This window comes from Bombyx mandarina, chromosome 16, assembly GCF_030267445.1.
Source record: "Bombyx mandarina strain Sakado chromosome 16, ASM3026744v2".
Lineage (NCBI taxonomy): Eukaryota > Metazoa > Arthropoda > Insecta > Lepidoptera > Bombycidae > Bombyx > Bombyx mandarina.
In genome coordinates this window covers 13,743,033-13,765,905 of record NC_143222.1, presented here as the reverse complement: position 1 = coordinate 13,765,905, position 22,873 = coordinate 13,743,033, and the positions used below count along the sequence as shown (strand labels likewise).

Here is a 22,873-nt window from a genome sequence, read left to right as displayed (position 1 = left end):
GTGAATGATGAAATGAGCTCACAGGGCTCAAGCTGGGAGGACTTGCTAACGCTCGCCCTGGTAAGGCCAGTGCTTTCCTGAATCTAGTACTGGGTCCGAATCGCGGCTCACTGAGAGCCTTCGGCGAGAACGGTGACTGGTACTTGGGGGGCCGAGCAGAGAACAAAGCGCCTAGAGCGGATCGGAAATACCCGACAGGACTGGTTAAGGAGGACGGCGGCTTTGTCCCGTCGTCTGGGTCGGAGATGGCGGAAGAGGTTGCGGCTGCGATCACCCTGGTATGCTAGCAGCCTGTCGCAGAAAAACTACAACTGGACAATGACTCCAGGCACAGTACAGCCTTACAATATTTTTGAGAGGGTAGTTTTGTATATGATTCCATCTGGAATACATTCGTGTGGATAACAAGTTTTTTAATTTCAAATTTGCAGTAAGGTTTAACACGGAACCCATTAAGTTTCACATAAAATTGTTTAAACATTGAACAACTAGCACAATTCCTTTAGTTTGAGAGTTGTCAGTTTGAAACAACCTCCCCTGGGCTGTCGGTATTTCAGAACGTTTTGTTTCATTTAAATTTCTAAAAAAAAATAAGTAATCGCGTCCACAGAGAATTTTGTTATTTATTTGATAAAGAAACAGAAATTCGAGATCTTAACGACTTTCGAGTAAGCACGTGACGGAAATAAATTGTTTTATAAAAATGGCCAACAAACCGAGATTATAATCTTACATGTCCATAATGTCGTGCTCCGCCCGTAACAGACGTTAGACAATAACTCTATATACGTGACATGAATACGTAGCCTTCTGTTGTTTTAGTTAATTATTGAATTCATTTTTATAAAGAACTAGATGACCCGGCAGACTTCGTAGTGCCTCAATCGATAAATAAAAGACCTAAAATAAACTTAAAACAAACAAAAGGAATCCGTCCGACGGGGGACCCATCAAAGGAAAAACAAAATTGTAATTTTTTTAAATTCCAAGCATTTTCATATTTAAAGCTTTTAAACCTTCTCTGGACTTCCACAAATAATTCAAGACCAAAATTAGCCAAATCGGTCCCGCCGTTCTCGAGTTTTAGCGAGACTAACGAACAACAATTCATTTTTATATATATATATAGACTTCTTTTAGTAGAATCTAAAATCTTCGAAGTAGCTATCGGCTAGCTAGCAGCACAGACATAGTGGAGGTTAGTTCACTCTTCCGAATGTTACGCGGAATGAGTTTTCGTGTGTTGAATAGCATTTGTTAGTTTTTAGAACGACAAAGAGGAGATCTTTCACGGCGCGGATGTTACTGCTGGGCAGAGCGAAAGTCCGAATGCTGTTGCACGGAACTTTTATTTTTATACATACAAGGTTTGAAAATGTTGTTAACGCGATTCAAGTTTTTGCTAGACTTGTTGCTCTACTGTACGATACTCACTCGCTGCAGAGAACAGTGAAACTGTGTGTGTGTGTGACAATAGTTTAACATAAGTTAATAAAAATGTTATAGACCGTGTTTAAATCGAGTTCCGAATTTTAATTTAAATATTTGTATTTATAACAGACAAAATAAGTATTCGATACTCATCCGATTATTATGTTAAAAACATCCGTTATGTGTATGGTAGAATCGTATCATTAGCATGTACACCATGCACGTTCAAACCGCGACAACTCAACATAAATACGTTCCTTTAGGTTTTATGGGCATTACAGTTGTGTGCTTCACAGACACGATCGCTAGATTTAGCTTAAATTTTTATTTGAAACTTTATAACTATAGCGGAGATAGAAAAAAACCTTATTTTTCTGAATTAAATATGCAGATCATTGTGGCATATGTAAAATATATTTCGTAATATAAAATGGAGAGAAACATACAGTACTTTGCATATTACGTGTAACGTAAGTATCTATCCTTCGACACACGGTACGTCAATAAATTTCAACACACGTCTATTAATGCCTTTGATCTTGTTGCAGACATTTTGTTATTCAGTAAACGGCCCGCGGACAATTACCGCGACGTGCCTCAGAGAATTGTCAAAAACTGAGGTTGTTTCCACTAGATCGTGACGAAATCGCAAACGCCATTTTGTGGCACGTCACCGTCGGCAACATGGCGCTCGATACGCTGCTCAATAGTATTTACTAATCTAAACACTAATTTGTTGTGATCAATCTAGTTCAGATCCCGCGACTTGTATGTTATTCGGATGTTTTATGAAGAACTAAATAATATCTGTTTTTATGTGGTCATTACGATGAGCATTTTTGAAGAATATAAAAAAAAACTAGGCGCTCAATTAACGTCGTCCGGTCACGGAAGTTTTAAATTTATCGGTCGTTGTTTGATCGCTTCGGAGCGAGTTGCAGGTCGCCGGGAAACCAGGGAAAGTGTAAATTCGAGTGGCAATAACATAATTCAGGGATAACGATAAAAACGAAGAAATTATTTGTTTATGCGACATTAGGTCGCGTGCGGACACGCGAATCGTACTTCCTTCGTGACCATTATTGATTAATACGAGTCGTATGAATATTCAGAACGTTCCGAAGGTACAGAGGGAGGTGCCCTAAATTACTCTGTCATTGTGACATAGTAAAAAATGCCATTGAAATAATATAAAGGAACATGTAGGATCGTAATGGGGAACGTGTTTCCGGGATTGTAAATCAAGTTGGCGGGTAGTCGTAAGAAAGGGGTGAGAAGTGCTCGCTCGGTACGTCACTCGCGCGATCGATGCTTATTTGCATTCGAGTCGCCGGCGCGGACGGACGTCAGGGCCGCTCGAAAGTGTCGCAAACCATTAAAAAATGGCCCATTTGAATTGTTAATGCGATGCAAAAGAAGAAGAAATAGTTGCATAAGCAAATAGCGCGCTGGAAATTAGATGTCCAGTATACGACATGCCGAATGAACAGATATTATACGTGGGAGAAAAGTAGTCAAGAGATTATTGAACGACAGTCGAGACGATGTTGGATGCTTTGTAAAAAAATAGTTGAAAATTATTTAATGATATATATTTAGTACAGCGAGCTTTCTATCGCCGGGTCATTGCGTGAGGAGGGCCCGGTGATCGGGATCGCGTGTCTGCCGGCAATCTACCGCGCCGGGGGCACCGACCACAATTGATTCAATACCGGAGAGAATCACAACGATTCTGTGACGCACAGCAAATACTTTTGTAACGATTGTATGTACTTTAAGGAAAACACATTTGATATCACATCGCTACGGTGCGCGCTCTTCAAGCGAACGGTAGCAGCTTTGAGATTGAACTAGTGACATATGTTTTCAATTTTCTTCAGTTGAGTTGTGTTTTCAGTATTAACAACCACGCGGTTTGAAGCGGGTAGTTGTACAAATGAAGGGCGAACCAAGAAAAAGAAAATTCACTTTTTTTTTTTTTTTCGCCAAAAATGTGCTTTTGTTTTAGAAAATTATAGTAAACGATCTAAAACATAATTGCTCTTAATAGAACTGAGTTTAGAATATATTTCCAGGGCGTGCCCGGTCTCAAACCAAACGACCCGAGGAGCGTTACAAGTAAACGCTTCGAACGGAAAAATAAAAACTAAATAAATCCACAGCGACATCGTAAAAGTGTAATAAAATGTAACACTATCGCTTCTCTCCTGTTCATGTTAATCATATGATTTCATAAGTATTTACGAAAATAACTTTAAAAAAAAACCGTTTAAATGTGTCATAGAAAAGTCTTAAAAAATTTACTTTTTTGATTTTCGTTTTATGCCGGAGGAAATTCAGGATAACGTTTAGTACCCTTACAAGTTTTGTAGATTTGGAATTGCTTCTTTTTTATTATCTTCAAAGGGTAATTAGAATGAATTCTAAGAAAAATTTCGATTGTGATTTTTAAAAATTAAAGCTAAATGTTACGCGGCTAGTTAGAGCAACTCTGACTATATATCTCCCACAAAACGATTCTGATTTGAAAATGACGTATGATGGACGACTTGTACCTGATGAGGTTGCCTAGCGCGAGTTGGACATAAAAAAAATACCTGAATGCTGTAAATATTAAGAGAGTAGAGAGAGCAATAATAGCGTGTAGTTTGATTATGAGCGAGGAGGGCTCGCGTCGCGGCCGCGGCTCTCTCTCGCAAACGTCCGTAGTTTTTAACTAGATTCGATAATCAATTTTGTCTGAGAGCCGAGTGCACATTCATAGTTACATTTTATATTATTTATTTGATTTTTTTCTGGAATTTGTAAAATCTATACTAATGTTATAAAGCTGAAGAGTTTTTTTGTTTGAACGCGCTAATCTCAGGAACTACTGGTCCGATCTCAAAAATTCTTTCAGTGTTAGATAGCTCATTTAATGAGGAAGGCTATAGGCTATAACATCACGGTAAGGCCAATACAAATGGAGCACCAATAAATAATGTTTCAAAATAGGGGCTTAAATAGCTCCTTATCATTCTATAATTCAAAAATATTTTCACTTTCTACGTAAATGAAGTGGGGGTAAAATTTAATGTTATGTCAAAGTAACTAACTATTCCACGCAAGCGGAGTCGCAGGCAGAAGCTAGTTTGAAACAAAATTCATTATTTTGTTTGTTATTGACAGCATAAACAACAAACTGTAGGTCATGATCATATTGCATTGACCTCAGCTGACGTGTCGGCCGAATGGACCCAGAATCCGGGTATCACGAGTCTTACTTTGTGTTCTATTTTATATTACAATTTCTGAAGTTTTCGATGCTTTAAAATTTTCATGGATAATTTATTATTCCAACTACCGCCAACTTATAGAAAATTTGAGCCAGAGTTTAAACCGTACGTAATATCCTTGTGATTATGATTTTACAATCACACACAAAAAATGCACAACGGTATGCATTAGTAACTCGTAGAAGTGGATCTATGGATAGAGCTTGTATCGATTCCCAGGAGAACACAAAACTTTTTACCGGCATCCGGGGAAGTGTTCGCGTCAAGTTTTTTAATGTAATAACCGAATTCCACCGTCATCGTACCCCCCGCCCCCCGCCCCCCGGGGAACAATACCAACACTTAATTACACACTCGGCTCACAAAGTGCAGTAGCAAAGTGTTTGATACAAATTTCAAATAATCTTTTTCGATATATGTAGTTTAATTTCGCGTACTGCTCGTATATTTCATGTAATCAAACGTTTTTGATTACTTAACAAATATTCGAAACTTATTTTTCATAAACTTGTTGCGATAAATATCCATCAGTCTACATGTTGATACATGGCAATATGCCTGCGAAATATTTGATCGGTCACCAATCACAAAATAATAAATGGTGACATTGAATATTGAAAATATGTATTGGCAACATTCTAACGGTCGACCTGAATTCAAAATAATTCCAAAATCGAAATTCTTGGCGCCAAAACCGTCCCATCTCCGTTTTGTTGTGCCGCATTTAAAACAACAGTTTAATAGGAAATTAAGTGTTCCCTGAATTATTATTCGTGTTAATGAATTGCACACGTTTCCCTGCCTGTTTAAATCACAGTTCTGTCACACGGGATGGCCTGTTTAAGCTGTCAGTGCGGACACGATTTGTGTTCGGCCATCTTACATCTTTGCTCCGTTGTCTTGCATAATTAGCGGGGATTAATGAGAGCTCGTGAATGACTCGCTGTTCCGATGTGATGTACGTGTTAATTCGGTGGATAACAGATATAAACGTAAATATAAACGGTTAACTCAATAATCACTTGCGGACTGCGGTCGTCTTCTGTATCGAATACTTCCCTGCCTGATTAATTACAAATATCATGTATACATATGTAGATATTAATTTATTAATAAGACTTTGTCTCAATACAAATAAGATGTTTCGTTGATTTTTATGATATAATTCTAGCTAACAAATTGTTGTATCACGTGATTGTGAGTACAGTCATATACATAATAATATGCATTAGCCAACCGCTGAGAAGTTTTTTTCAAACCTGGCTTAAAGACAGAAGTGTCGTAGTGATTCCCCAGGGCAATTACGAGAAGGGAAATCCATTAGGTATTTTAAGAAGTAAGAGAGTAACTATTTATTGCCTTTACAAAGAATCAAAGTAATTTGAAAAACATAAACCAATAGATTAATAATGGAAAAGTACAACCACCTCCACGGTACATTAAATGTGTTAATTGATAAACTTGTACATCCACTATCGATCACCAGAGACAACCAAGACTTTACTAAAAAGTTGGATCTGTGTTACAATGTTGCCAGTATTAATCCGTTAGCCGGTCCTTAGTCGTTGTATTCGATGCGGCCCTGGCTCCTGATGGCGTGTCGTTTCGCAATCAATCGTTGTTTTAATCAATAAGCGGCTGTCTGTGCACCGATCGACGCATTAATGACCGTTATAGTTCGTCTCGTTTCGTCACGCTAAATAATTTTGTAAACAATATTTTATTTGTAGACATTTTTAGCTTTGCATGGACCAATAAATACTAAAAAGTATATTTTGCTGTTTTATAATATTTTTAAGAAAATCACCACTATTATATTTTTTGGACGAATGGATTTAAGCAAGTAATCTTTAAGCCTATAGTTTATATGGTGTTATTCATAAAAACATTGTCTTATGTTAAGTTTTGCCGCTAATTTCGGATTCAAACAGCGTTCACTTTCGCTTTTCCTCCTCGAGTGTACAAACTAGACGATAATTTTATTAACAATCGTGTGTGCTGGATGGACATTATTATTTTTCTGGGCTTGTTTGGCTCGCACGGGTCGGTTTCGTTATCTAGCCAATTTCTGCCGCAATGCAATTATGAGGTTATGTTAGATGTGATGCCAATGAAATTTCTAATGATTTTCATATAATGTCTAAAGTCAAGAGAAGGAAATTGATGTTTTTAATGTCTATAGACTGCAGCGAATGTTAATTTGAAGTCTTAGATGCCATGAGTGTGTTTCCAGTTTGAGTCAGTAGTAAAATGCAGTGTCATAAAGTAATTTAACGTAGGTAATTCATTGTCAATAGCGTTCAAGCATGATGTATTTTTGTCGTTTCTAGCAGCTACAGTGTATCGCCGTTGACTTGTTGTATCGGCGCAGCGCATTAGTCGGCGCGGCTTGTCGCGAGTGTGTGTCCGCTTTATTAGTCTTTAGCGCAGTTAGTGTTTAATAGTCAGCCCAAAATAGAGCGTTGAAATATTACAGCCGACTTCAATGATATTGTTAACATATTCGCTCGGTATTTCGAAGTCATTCTGCTGATGCAAGGAAGGGGTTGCTTTTTTAGATTATTAGTAAAGTTTTATCGGTATGACGACATCGCTGTGTTCCTCTGATACTGCCTGTTAAATGTTCTATGAACATGACTAATGTTTATCGCCGCCAAAGATTCCGTAGATCGTTACTTGGCGAGGCCACAATATATTTCCAATATTCAACATATACAAAAACGTCTTGGGATCTTAACTTGGATTTGGATTTTTAAAAGTGATTAAATCCGTGTGAAGGACGCAAGCACGCGGCTTTGAGCCTGTGCGGCGCGGGCACACCCGCCCTGTCTCCCGTGCTCCGTGACGCAGCCGTCTTCCCTCTAGTTTAACTCAACTTTTTAACTACCTATGTATAGGCAGGCAGCGGCTTGGCTCTGCCCCTGGCATTGCTTAAGTCCATGGGCGACGGTAATCACTCACCATCAGGTGGACCGTGTGCTCGTCTACCTTCAAGGTAGAAAAGAAAATAGTACTAATTTAATAATATCTTGTAATTATTTAATTGTGTACACATATTAATATTATGAAAAGAGCTGGCTATTTTCTTGTCGACTCTATTAAGTGACAGAGCTGCATTCCGAGTGGGTGGTGTGACCACCTAAAAGTGCCCGTGTAGGCCTATTGTAATAAAAAATGTTTTGATTTTCATTAGGAAGTTACGTCGTAATTTCAAATCGAAGCGCATAGTTTTGGATCAGAAATAAATAGGAATAACCTCTTATTACAAAAGAAGGTATTTCATAATCAGCTGTTAAGTTGACCACTGAAACTATTCACATTACTATATGTAATTTATAGTGTCGTGACCTCGAAAGAACGCGAAAAAGTTCTTTCTCTACAAAGTAAGTATAACATTTAGTCGGATTACAAGCTCGGCTTCATAATCTTGTTCCAGCGACAAGATCTCACACCTCGCTCTGGACAATTAAGTAATTGTTTTATTTCCGTCCGCCGCGCGGTGGCGCTGGGGTTCATCTTCAGCATTTAATACGCGTCTCGAATGCGAGTGTCGATGTCTATTTTAATAATACTAGTGGTCCCGTAGTAATCGAAATCGAAATCCGACTATAATTAATTGAAATTGTAAGTTTGTACACTATTATGATTCTATTTTCAAAGACTTATTATACTTCTGTAATCACAAATTTCACCAAGACTATAAAACTATAGAAAAATATTAATAAAGACAAACAATATTTAATCTATTCTCAATTTGACCACAGACGTCAAGAACAAAAGTTTGACAATAAATAGTATGCATGCGTGTGTGCGTCAAATACATGGTATGGAGTGTGTGTAATGTTTTCTTTATTGATTTAATGTATTTTTTAGGCATTATTTAAAAAAATATTAATATTCTGCACTCCTTCTCTATATTATCTATAAGTGTGGAAAATTTCATACTCCTCCGTCCGTGCAATTTTCGTAAAAAGCGATACAAAGTTTTTCCTTCACGTATTAATATATAGATGTATTACAATCTGAACTGATATTAATACTGAATAGTGTTTATTATGTTCGGTTGTCGCGACCCGTAGACATACTCAATGTTACGTTTGCGGTTCAATCTCTAGTTTTGATTGTCCTTGTATTATTAACTTGTATTATTACTTAACTTCAAATGTTCAAAACTGATAGAAAAAAGTCATAAACATAATCAACTTTTATTGAAACGTAAGCTTTGGTTACCTATCTACTTACTGATAACAAAAAAACAAAAAAAAAACAATAGCGTTCCTTTTCACCCGATACCACATACCATACCTACTGTACAGTGTGCCTAATGCGAGTTTTTTTCTGTTCTCGATACTGTTAAAGTTAACTCCAATTTGTATGGAGTTAGAACGTTTGCCTCTAGGAGCGCTGTTCCAACTTCATACAAATTTGAGTTAACTTTAACGCTCTCGAGGACGTTAAATAACTCGCGCTGAGCACAGTTTCCGTGGTCGCGGTCGGCTGGACGTTGTTCATCGACATTTGAATATTCTATAACTGACTATTTTTCTATAATAATATTTTTTTAATTTTATGAAATAACACAGGAAACTATGAAATGTTTCAAACGTTGGAAATAATAAAATGTTAATAAAAAACGCTAGATTAAACCGTAAATTAATTTCATTAATGATATCTGGCATCCGCCATTTTTATTAAAAATTGGTATTTATTTCGATTTTCAAATGCGAATTCATCTTTGCTTTTTTAAATAGTTTGTATAAAATTTCCCATTAAATTAGAATATCAGCGCAGAGTACTTATAATGTTTTCCGGTGAATAAATCCTTTAATAGACACGCCGTCGCGGCATAGACAAGGTAATGAATACTACGACTTAACAGTTAATTACTGATTTATATCAACTTAATTCAAATTAAAGTAAAATATCCATAAACAAACTTAAAAAAATGGAGTCTCTTCCGATATTTACAAAAATCTCAGTCCGTTTTTCGCTCGAATGTTTTAGTAAAGCCGTGACAATCATGTGTACTCACTCACCCGTGTTTAAACATATAATATAACGTATTATAATCATAAATATGCTTTTAAACTGGTCTGATTGCTTCGTTGGAAGGCATCAAAGCGACCGCTGCATTGCTAACATTCCCGATGGAAATTCTTGACCTCTAGTCTCGGCTACTCAGCGGTAGATGGCGTTACACGTGCATTGTTCAGTACATTTACAACTTTTTCCAACGTTTCTACAGAGATATTTCTGCGTAAATGCTTCTTAAAGGCTTATTTGGTTTTTCAAACGGCTTTCTAAGTGGCCATCTTATGGTTTTTGCCCTGAGCGTCTCTGATATGAGTTTAGCGATAATTGCTTGGTGAAATTGTTTGTACCAATCGTAATTTTATAAGTGTCGAGTGCACGGGTTCAATTAGGTGCGCTCGTTAGCGAACGTATTCCAAGTTTTTGCGTTTCTGCTTAAAAAAATGATTTTTTAGTTTATGTTTCCTTCCGACAGATGGCCACATAATGATTGCCAACATGAAAAAATAGGTTTTAAAACATTTCATTTAATTATGTAGGTCAGTATGTAGGTATGTAATTGATATTAACGTAAGAAATTATATATTACGAGGGGAGAGTAGGAACTGGCAACTTTTAGCTTGAACCTTTTTGTATCCCTTCGAATCCCAAAGCGCGGGTGTATCGGGTAATTATTATGTGATCAGCGAACGGTTTCCGTGTTTGTTAACTTTATGATTTATGTGATATTGTCGTTAACAACCTAATTACGACTTGTTCATCGACCTATTATGGTGACTGACGAAAATTTTGCGTTCGAGAATCGACACGATCCGATATGTTAATTTGAATTTTGATAATTGTCTGATTGAACGCTTTTACAGGAAGCTTTTAGACTAGTTTAAGGCTTATTTAAATTTAATTGTTAGTAATGCGATTACAGCTATTCTTATATTGTTAATAGACAATTGAGTTTTAACAAATTTCGAGTTAATCCGACATTTTGAAGGGGGTCAAAATCATGTTCAAAGATTCCGTTACAAACATACATACGTCTGAAGCTAATAAAAGCGTATTGAAAACGAAATCTCATGTTCAATCAATTCTGACAGCTTAGTAAATTTCGAATTTGAAGTTTTTTTTTTATTGCCCTTGTAGACAGACGTGCATACGGCCCACCTGATGGTGAGTGGTTACCGTCGCCCATGGACTTCAGCAATGCCAGGGGCGGAGCCAAGCCGATGCCTACCGTCAAAGTTTAAAGTGACTAGCTAAAAAATACAAATTCATAAAGCGAATTTCGTTAATGCGTTCAGAAGTTGAGTGTCGCGCGGACTGTATCGGCGCGCGGTTAATACACTCCCAACAACTTTTCGGCTCTGCTTTTAAACGCTTCTGACAGGGGAGCGTGTAGTTTCCGAACGTGACCCGCCATTGATAACGTATTGCCGAAGCGTCGCGAATCAAAGGGTAGTTCGCAAACTTTACGTTCAGCTCACTAACGACTTGTGACTACTCCGTGTTGCGGATGTAATTTATTTGGCGATATAACGATGAGACGGTCATTGTAAAGGTTGTCGCGTCGCACCCACGCCGGCCTCAACGTACGAGGGCAGGGCGGATGGCTGACCATTGCGATCTTGGCGAGGTCAAGGCAGCCATGTTCCTAACTTGGCTTACAATTAACAAAAAGGTCGCTCGAGGCATATTTTCTTTGACGGAAACTATACAGTCGTAGCACGCACGGATCGACAGCAGTACGAACTAAAACATATCTGGTTCGTTCAAAAGCACAATTGAATATTAAAATTTGCTTAGCGTTAAGCTAAGTGCGGTGTAAGGGGAGTTCGCAGTCGGGAGCGCGGAGAGCGTCGAGAGCGCTTAACTTCGGGCATAAAGCCTGCGGGTGTCCTGCCGCGGCCGATACTGGCCCATTCAAAATAGATTTTCACGCTACGCTTCAAATGCTTTCGAGAAGATAAACTTTGTTCAAACCTTCTCGTACACGGATATATTCTGCACACACACACACACACACACGACCGACGTACTGACTGTGTTTATGTTTTTGAGTTAGCAAAGCGGAGGGACTTCGTTGTACTATGTATGTATCTATTTAGACATTATTTGAACATTAATACGATCAATAGGAAAACCTACATGGTTATCTATATCTACATCTATATCTATCTATCTACATCTATCTATATATCTTTAAATATAAAAATAAATTGCTGTTCGTTAGTCTCGCTTAAACTCGAGAACGGCTGGACCGATTTAGCTAATTTTGATTTTGAATTATTTGTCGAAGTTCAGAGCAGGTTTAAAACGTAGATAAGTATGAAAATGCTCGGAATTAAATAAAAATAACAATTTTGTTTTTCCTTTGATGTGTCCCCCGTCGGACGGATTCCTTTTGTTTGTTTTAAGTTTATTTTATACAAAAGTTTAGGTCTTTTATTTATGGATTGAGGCACTACGAAGTCTGCCGGGTCAGCTAATCGTTAATATAAGTGTAAGTTCAGTATAAGCAATGTTTGATTGAATCAGAACGAACGCGGTTCTTTGTGGACAGTTTTTAACATCTGCCTAGTGTTTATTTGAGGCCCACCTCTATAGGGCACGGATCAATACTGACATTTATTCATCTCGCGATGTCTCAGTTGACCGTTTAATTAATTTAGAGTGCTTCATATTTGCCTGTTTTTGTGGCAAATAATTCAGCATCTTTAATGCAATAGACAAAACTCATGTCAGACAGACAGATCAGACACATACATAGTCAGTTTTATTTTGGAGTTTCGAATCAGTTTTCAATCGTTAACCGTTTATAACAGTGACATTTGATGTTGAATAAGTACTTATATTGAGTACACCGTGCACAGTACATCGTTCTATACGAGTAGTATGGTCGAACATCTGATATTATGTTATTACACGTCTAGCGGTCCTCCACGCACTGTGTCATTTACCTACGTTGCAGTGAATTTTCCCAGTTCCCACGGTACGGATCCATAATGTTGTGTTGCGAAACAATCGCGGACAGCCGACTCGCGGCCGGTACTTGAGTTTCATACACACACAGCGAGTTTGCACGGTCGTAAAACATGTTTTGTAACGTTACGAATTATTTACTTCTTCCATGGGAGAGTTAATAGGAACCTACTACTATCCGACCTACGCAGAGATGCAAAGTGTTTGCATATGTAGCTGACGCACGCTGATTCTGTCCCTATGTTGAGCGTCAAGTGGTGGTCAGGGAGTGGTTCCCACGTGTCGGAAGCGGACTCGAGCGAGACCGGCGCGCTGTCATTAGACGTCATTACCATCGGCACGGTTGGTTTTTTTATTTATTGCTTAGGTGGATGGACGAGCTCACAGCCCACCTGATGTTAAGAGGTTACTAGAGCCCATAGACATCTACAACGTAAATGCGCCACCCACCTCGAGATATAAGTTCTAAGGTCTCAGTATAGTTACAACGGCTGCCCCACCATTCGAACCGAAACGCATTACTGCTTCACGGCGGAAATAGGCGGGGTGGTGGTACCTACCCGTGTGGACTCCCAAGAGGTTCTACCACCAGTGAAAATTAACCAGCAATCTCGGTATTTGAACTTATTGACGTCAAATTTGAAGGAACGCGAAAGCGAGTTCTAAATTAAAAAACATACAATTGAGTAGCTTAATGCTGTGTCGAGCTGGACGCGGACACGATTCAAATAGTCATCTATTGTGTGCGTCGTATTTACGAATTAGAAAACGTGTAAAGAGACAAGGCACGTCCGATCCAGCCGCAAACAATGGACGAAACAACGGGAGGAGCATAATTCCGTGGAAAATAAGAAAATGTCCCGAATTATCTGAAATTCAATCTATTTGAACCGGGTCCGTATCGATGTGGACAAAGGCGGCCGCTCGTTCGCCCATTGTCTCATCCAGATTTATACATCGGTTTCCATTGTCGTTAATGTGTACACTGCTTTACGATTTCTGGCTAGGTTTTTTTTATTTTTTTTGGCAGGATTTTTCGTATAGATTCTCTTGTTGTGTCTCGGGATAGATTTAATTTTAACAGTCAGGTTGTTCTGACACCCAGCTCGTCCCGTGCGTGAGCGGAGCTACGTCGAGGTATAGAGAGGCGATTTATGACTAAGTTTGACGCCCGTAACGCTATCAACCAGTGTCATGATCATTAAAGATACCTAAGTGTTTTCTGAAAAAAAAAGTCAAAGAAAAGTAAAAATGATTTATGGAATTTAATGCGGTTCTGAGAGTAAGAGCACAGAGTGTGAGCCCCCCTCCCCTCAGCCTGCCCCCGCGGCGCCCTGCACGCGGAGGTAACGGGTACGGGTACAAAAGGACAAGGTCGGGAAAACAAAAATATAAAAATTGGAAAAAAGTATAAAACACAAAAACATAAAATGTTGCATCGGAAGCGTGAAAAGTTCATGATAATAATTCAATTTCAATTTATTAACGTATTATTACGTCAATTTCACTGTTTGCCAGCAAACTAACATTATACGACAATTTGAAATTGAATTTATTATAACTTAATGCTAGTATTTAATCGAGTCTAGGACAAAGAAAACTTATTCAATATTTCAACTAAAAATGACTGCCTCCTAAACTTAGGTATACTTACATCTTAAAAACAAGCGTAATAGTATAAATTATGATGCAAGATCAGTCAATAATGCCAAGATCCATTGCTCCTTTGACTGCAATATTAATCGGAGGTCTAGTGGTTTTGGTTATCGGGTGCACGAAAGAGGTGAAGTCGGTGATTGATGAGGTCTATTGTCAGGTATGTTGTCGAGCTCCGATAGCGTCAAGTCGCTCGGAAGATTGCGCCAAGGGGAGCGGAAATTGTACCAGCAACAGTATGTTCGATCCTACTCACTAATTTAATACTTAATTTTATTATGGCGCTAAACAATTCTAAGTACTCTGAATGGAAATTTATTATAATTTTGGTTAGTTTGCCTTTAGACTCTAAGTAAACTATCTCGAACGGATGGTACGTAGGTGCGTAGAGCGTTTTGCGTAGTGCTCTGATGACGACTGATGCACTAACCTCACCATGTCGTATAGGAGTGCTTACTCAAGACATGTAATGTGCGCGGATGAACAGATCGCTGACAATGTACTGTTCTAGCAATCAGTGTTTATACTGAAGTTTTAAGCCGATTGTTTCTGTTTAACTAACTACCCTGTTGTAAAATATCAAGAGCGGTACCTTTTTTAGGAATGAGAGACTTGAGGAGCATGATGGCGGCCTCGTCGCATGCCCACGCGTGCATCTTCCTGTACGAGTCGCGGCCCTTCTCCGTCAGCTTGTCCCAGGGCTTCGGCTTTGAGAGCAGCTCGGAGACCGTGCCCTGCGAGAGGCCCAGCACGTACTTGGCGAACAGCCTTTGGCCGATGTTGTGCACGGACAGCAACTCCCGCACTTTGCGGCTGATGTGCAGCGTGTCCAGGTTGCTGTTCGCGTACTTGTCCATGTTGTATCGGAGCATTTCCTGCAGCCGTGCCTCCATGGGGTCGCCCTTGGGGATCAGCGAGTCGCCCAGCCGACCCACCAGCGCCCCCGGCGGCAGCGGACCCATGTCCTCCGCGAACCGATAGGGGCGGTGCTCCTCGAACCTGAAGGGGCTGGGCGGCGGGAGGGGCAGCGGCGTGGGCCCGTTGTTGTTGTGATGGGTCGTGTTGTTGTTGAGCGGCGGTGGGGTGCTGGGCCACTCCTCGCCACCTGCGATGAGAGCACGGTCACGCGGGAACACGAGGAGTGGGACGGAGGGGCTCGGGGCTACGGGGAGGGCGGGGGAGGGGAGGTCGTCGCGCACGTAAGCGTCGCAATTCTACGACTTACGAATTTTAAGTGCGAGCGCGGCGTCTCTCATGTCGAATTCTAATGCTGGAGCTGAATGTTTTGAAACGGTTACGCGCGTCCGTGAGCGGCATGGCGAGGTGGTGGGAACTGGATGGAGCCCTCGTACTCCGCGCGTGGATCGTTACGGCGGCGGTGTAGGGAGACGAGCGCGCACTAGCCGCGGACGAGCGCACGTGTCCACGCCGACCCGGGAGCCCACACTGGGCCGGGGGCGCGCTTAGGATCGATCGTGGACGATAAAAGTCTCAACGTTTTGCGATCGACGAACGATCGTTTAGTAATGATAAAGTCCTCGATCTAAAGATATTGTTTACAGTTAAACAGACACAGAACAGTTCGTTTACAACTTGACCAAATTGAGAACGTGTGTGAATATATAATTGTTCGACACGTACCTAAGACTATAAGTCACAAGTGAGCCGGCTGGCGACAGTTCGCGCCATATCGTCACGCTCTCCGAAAATACTAAATACGTTTTCGTTAAGAAAAAAACAAACGACAAACATCGGAATTTCAAGTAATGCAGCGAGCTTGCGTCATTACAGTTCACCGAGAGCATGGAGTATCGTTTTTATGATTTCGAAGATTAGAATCTTCCGTTCGTGGTTGCACCGTAAACGCAGAGAAGCGTATCTTAAGTGCGAATCTATCAAGACTGATTGTGATAACTCGTTTCCTTCGGTACCGAGGATGGAGTCAGTGGCAGGTGAAGGCCAGGCGGCGGCGGGCGCCCTCCGTCGCTTTATATCGACGCTCAAAATTTAGTCAAGTTATGGGATGAGGAGTGAGCACATACCTGCGTCTCGTCGCTCGGCGCTGCGCTCGCGCTCGGCGGGGCTCCGCTCGTCCAGTGTGGGCGCGGCGCTCGGCGACCGGAGCGGCGCCGGCTTCCGCTCTAAGGACCTGTCGCACGACCGCTCGCCGGCGCCGAGGTCCAACGATCGAAGCATGCTGCGACAACAACACAACTAACTTTAGCTACACATCATAGTAACTAATAAGTCGTCGTGGCCTAACGGATAAGACGTCCGGTGCATTCGTGTTGAGCGATGCACCGGTGTTCGAATCCCGCAGGCGGGTACCAATTTTTCTAATGAAATACGTACTCAACAAATGTTCACGATTGACTTCCACGGTGAAGGAATAACATCGTGTAATAAAAATGAAACCCGCAAAATTATAATTTGCGTAATTACTGGTGGTAGGACCTCTTGTGAGTCCGCGCGGGTCGGTACCACCACCCTGCCTATTTCTGCCGTGAAGCAGTAATGCGTTTCGGTTTGAAGGGTGGGGCAGCCGTCGTTACTATACTTGAGACCTTGGAACTTGTATCTCAAGGTGGGTGGCGCATTTACGTTGTGGATGTCTATGGGCTCCAGTAACCACTTAACATCAGGTGGACTGTGAGCTCGTCCATCCATCTAAGCAATAAAAAAAAAAAATAATAATAGGGTGCGTATATGGCGTGTCAGTTCACTATTCGAACTTGTGGGAGCCAGGGTCTTGGGGATCTCTGTCACAATAACTATAATATTTGATTCATAGATGGTCATAAGATAGAAGTGTACTTTGCTTTATAGAGCGTATTTTATTTCGTATCACATATATGAAGAACGAGAAAGCTTAAAATTTCGTATATGCTGTGGCTAGACAGAGTAAACTATCGCAGGCCACTCGGCCACTCCTTAGAAGGACGAGGTACCAAGACGCCGGCTCGGCACGAGCAGCCGTCGCGAGCGCAGTGTAGCCCGTTCTTACACAGTGGTGTTGCATGCAACAGCACGCTAATAAATGTAAAGCTACCATAATATAAAGATGTTACAATTCTCATTCTATACATACCTACATATAGGTATCCAACGCAGATTCAGATATCTCTCTACTTATAAATTAAGCGAAACTGAATTGATTAAAACAATTTCAGGTGAATTAATTAAGTATTTTAATTAATAGGATATCCCGGTGCCCTTATTGGCAATACTCCTTTCATAAATTTATTGAGATTGGTCCCTTTTGAAAGGTACCTCAGGGCTATTAGGAGATAAGGCGCCCTTTACGTTCTACGCCGATAATTTCAGCTTGTCCTATCTGTGCCTCACGAATCGAATATATTTAAACATCCAACATGCTTCAGTTTGTTCACTTATTTATGAGTGGTATTTTAAGAAACAAAATTAATAAAATAATATTAAGATGAATTTTTAATTAGTTTGAGTATTTTTGTGTTAAAGTCTCAGCAAGCTTTTTATTGTCCAACGTATTTAAAAACATAATTCTGTATCTATTGTGTCGATTTGTTATAATTAATATGCTATGAACAGAAATGAGGTAATATTTACTTCTTTTGTTAATTTCGCGTTCCAACTTCAATTATTTCACTCATTTTTACTTCGTTATCATAAAAGTAATTCGTTAACACATTTTGAAGAAAATCGACGCGCGACTTTACAAATTTAACCTATGAAACTAAATTCACGAAGCGCAAGAGGTGTGTGTGAGCGCTAGAAGAGAATAATTGCAGGTTAATTACGATATAAGTTATCGGCAATTAAATCGTTGATCGGTCGCAGCCGCCCGAGTGTGGGGGACGGGGCCTCCCACCTGCACGGGGGAGGGCGGACGACTATTAGAATTAGTCGCTTTGTATTGTTTAGAGTTGAGAGCGGTCCCTGGTCTCTGCAGGTAATTATCTCGAATGTATTGCACGTAATTTGAGTACAATTGATTTCAGACGACATACATATAATATATTCGATTATAGTATTAGGATTTCAAGTTAAGAGGCGATTGAGCTCATGTGTACAACGGAGTAGACCTGCAATACCAACTAATAAATCTCGACAGACGGGACACACCATCTCGAGTCTGACTCCTCGACTTAATTCAAAAAGTTTACATCCTAATTATTTGTTTCAGGTCATTCTAAATGTACTATTAGTATATCGTGACCAAGAATCGATTTCTTAAACAAAATTCAAGTTGTATCCCAGTAGGTATCACGTGCGAATGTTAATGAGGATATTTCTTAAACTTTGTACATTAGAAGCGTTTTCGTTTCGCTTACAACATGTTTACATAGTTCGAGTTCTGCATGTACCTACTGGAGGCTGGCTGAACGATGTCGCCTGGAGTTTTGAGATGTTGTTATGATATTGCGAAGAGGTGCTTAATTAAAAAAAGGTGTTTTCGGGAACCAAACGCTAACTTTTACATTTTTATCCGAACTAGGCCAATACTGGTGGTAGGACCTCATGTGAGTCCGCACGGGTAGGTACCACCACCGCGCCTATTTCTGCCGTAATACGTTTCGGCTTGAAGGGTGAGGTAGCCGTTGTAACTATACTGAGACCTTACAACTTATATCTCAAGGTGGGTGGCGCATTTACGTTGTAAATGTCTATGGGCTCCAGTAACCACTTAACACCACGTGAGCTGTGAGCTCGTCCACCCATCTAAGCAAAAAAAAATTACAAAGTTGTTGTCTGATTTTTCATTATTTGGTGGAGTCATTTATTCCATGAGCCTTGCGTAATTCGAACAAAGGGAGATGAGCCTGCTGCTACCCGGTCGTAAGTGGTCACCGTCGTTTATTGATGTCAGAGTCATCCGGGGTCGAGCTATACCGCGGCCAGTCACTGAGGACCCCTTTAAATACATACGGAAGGCGAATGGTTGGAGGGCACAAGAGGAGTTCAGTCTAGCTGCCTCTCACTGTGACTAATGTTTTAACGAGAAACAGTCGAAATAACCATTAAAAAGAAGTAGTTGGGAAGATTGTGATCGTGCTCCCAGCTCTCCGGCCAAGCTTGGGGCTGCTCCGCGGCGCCCTCTTGTGACTGACTCAGACGTTTATTCACAAAAGGGAAGTGTAACAAACGCGCAACGTTTCACTTACTTATTAAATATTCAAACTGTTTTAAGACTTAAAGACAAAGAAGCTTTTAAGCTCATGTAGGGTGAGAATCGTTAGGTCGTTAAACTTCTAAAAGCTTCCTGACCTAATTGTTTAGTTTTTGTAGCTTTAGATCATGTGTGTTGTGGAGTCGGTTCAGTTATTGGAAGTGAAGCATGGTCCACGTCTTCTTAGAGTGCGCGCTGGCTAAGTAAGTGTAAGTGGTTAACTATGCTTATGGACATCAATACCAGGGGCAGAGTTGTACTGCTATCCGATATTTAGGACTGGTTCAAGCTTCGTTTGAAAAACGTCCAGCTTGCCGGTATACCTTGGAGCAAAGTGTGTGAGCCAAGAAAGATCTCTAGAAATGCACTGTGGATGAGAGCATTAGCTTGGTGCGGTCCAAGCACAAGTCCAATATATGTAACAAACATAAAGTAATTTTCCTATGATTTCGATTACTCGTATCTATATATATAAAATAAATGATCTCTTTGTACCTACTAATCGGGTTTAAGTTATTTCTGTAGTAAAATATTGCCGGAATGTGCTTTTTATCTCGGTTGTCAGGAACCATTTAAAATTACAAACAGATTTTGATTGATCGCGTTCCGTTCGAGGCGGGGGAGACCTCGCCCTCCTCGCACTCCTCGCGAGATATCAAAGACATATTTCTATGGAGTAACTGCAAAAGGATGCTTCAATATTGATTAGCTAATTACGAATTCCTTCTGAGCTCTCGGCGCGGCGGTCGGAGCGACGTTTTGACGGTCCATGCGTCCCCACGTCCCTCCTTGTATACTCGTACTTCTGATAAAAATATTAACAATAACGCGGGAGACGTATCATTTGTCAGTCTCTTCATTCGATCGGAGATTAGAATCAGTCAGTGATCGAATCGTTGTTTTGTTATCTTTTTTGTGTGTTCGTCGAGTGTTCTCAAACAATGACGCTGACGCAAACACCAGCCATTATCAGCAGAGCGATCGGCCGACGATAGGCGCGCTCCGCCTCCCGCACCGGCTGACCAATCGGAACCGATCGATCGGTCAATAACATTCCTGAACGCCTCTGCGACCATTCGCGTTCCCAATGTAACAATATAAGGAATGGTCAAACTCATTCGTTCGACAAAGTGACGTGTTGACTCTAGTTCCTAGAGCTAGGTGAGTGAGACAATAGCGGGCGAGCGTTCGTTACATCAAAAAAAAGTCGGGAAACGTAAATTAGTTGATAATTTGTGTGCGACAGTGTTAGGCTAAACTTTCGTTAAATGTTAGACAAACACCCGCCTAAGCAAACGGAGACAGGTGTCCGCGATAGGCTCGCGGGCCCGTCGTATTGATACTCAGGAGGCAAACAGAGCAGCGCGAGTGACGCGGCCGAGCGCTCGCTACGAATATGTAAATCATTTGTGTGCTTAATGTTAATTAAACACGAGATAACCGATGCTTGGATTCGTTATTTGCTTTTCTTACATTTTAAGTTTTTCTTCCCAAACAACGTCAACATAGTCAGTTTTTGTGGACGCGACTATGTCTTCGCGCGATACTTATTCTTTTTGTTTGATCACTAATGACACACAACGGGCGATATCAACCTCGAGATGTCTCTCATTAACTACTTTACAATTGACAACGCTGAACATTAAATAGCGCCGGTGAACACAAACAAATTTTGAAGATATCACGTCGAGTTGCCGACAAGACAACAAGAGAGAGAGAGAGAGTAAGAGAGCTGTGAGCAGAGTCCCGCGACCTCCGCACAGATTTGGCGCTGAACCGCTCAGGAATCAATCTATTCCCACCCTCTATTAAGCTTTAATCTTCGGAGGCTGGCTATAACTTAATCCCGACTTCAGAGGCCGAGTATAAATAAGCAATAAACCGCTACAGGTGCCTCCGACTGTTTATATCGGGAATTATAGATCTTACAGGATTACTATGTTCCCCTCGTCTTTTGTTAGAGAGCTCCGATCATGGGAAACGAGACAAATGTTCGCGTGTTCGCCGCAATAATTGGAATGGGTACATGGATTTTTTTCTATTGTGTTTTCCGTTTATTTTTCTATCAGCGTGTCGTGTGAGCCGATACTATGTCATCAGGTATCAACGGTTATATCGCTCACCGTGTGCCTTCGGTGATTTTATGGTGAATGTGATCGCACGCGATTATCCTCACAAATCGTAGGAAGCGGACTAGAATTATAAAACACCACATTAGAATAAAACAATTTAAGGGAAGCATACGATGAGGCGCTTTCCTTCATCTTTCGTACACGTAAGATGAATTTGTATGCAAATAGTAAAACAAGATTCGTACAGGAAATAGTGTAATCTTTTTTGCACATGTTAATTTGCAAAAATTATCAACAAATATCATGGAAGTCATCGTATCGTCAAGGAGAAGTGAGACAGAAAACACGATTAATCAAGGAACCACGCAACTCCGTAAAAAGGTTGGATTATTCAGAAAGAAAGATCAACTAGAAATTTCAATGCATATCATTGACTATGTTTAAAAATAGCAATAGTCGAAATTTACTACATTTTTTGGGTGTCGATGAATGATGTTACCCGTTTTTAGGACACCATTGACACTACGAGAAATGATTATCATTTCCCATTCTATACAGCGAAATACGGGTGCTTTATGGCAGAAGTATGGCAATGGCACCTACTTTAGTGAATTTATTGTAGATATAACACATATTGTATTTATTATATGAAATATGAATCAAATGTAAAGGATAATTAAAGTGGCGCCAATCAGTCAGCAACTCATGGTGTGATTTTACAAATTATTGTTTGACTCCTGCCATTGTTGAAACCAATTGGCGACCCACAAAACCGGTTAAAAACTATTATATTTTTATGCAATCGTCTTGTCCGATTTTGGGTACTGGATTGTGTACCTACGTTATGAAGTTACTATTGAGTCTTTTCTGCGTAAAATCGAATTCATAATATCGTCAATATATGAACATTAAAACATATTTATAACGTCCGATTTCCCGTGATGAAACACTCGATAGTTTATGACTTTTTAAAAAAAATGGTGTTTATTGTTGTTTGCTTGTGTTTTATGTTGTCGCTGTCGGCGCGTTTGATCCGAACGTCTTTGATGATCAAAGACGCCGGTCATCGGTCGCCATATTGGTAAAAATAACACATTAACATTGGTTATAACACGAATATAATGTTTGTTTTAGTGAATGATGAACTGTTTATGGATTGATGTCTCTATTAGCGCACCGGGCACTTGTTTGTGACGCTCGTTCTGTGCCGCGGACCACGGATTTATTAATTAATTGACTTGTTAGGTAATTACTTTACCTTTACAAATATTTTGGTACCTGTGTAAAAG

At 40.3% G+C, this 22,873-nt stretch overlaps 1 protein-coding gene across 5 annotated transcripts in view; it reads right to left on the bottom strand.

The window, feature by feature from the left end:
* cut (homeobox protein, cut) overlaps positions 1-22,873 on the bottom strand; it is a 182,117-nt gene that overhangs the window by 7,574 nt on the left and 151,670 nt on the right. For 4 of the 5 annotated variants that reach the window (XM_028171142.2, XM_028171143.2, XM_028171145.2 and 1 more), the window contains 2 exons: positions 16,409-16,563; positions 14,959-15,471 (listed from right to left, as the gene is read on the bottom strand). In XM_028171142.2, coding sequence (XP_028026943.2) covers positions 14,959-15,471; positions 16,409-16,563 — 668 coding nt within the window. The remainder of the gene's footprint in view (positions 1-14,958; positions 15,472-16,408; positions 16,564-22,873) is intronic. The other variant, XM_028171146.2, reaches the window with a different exon arrangement.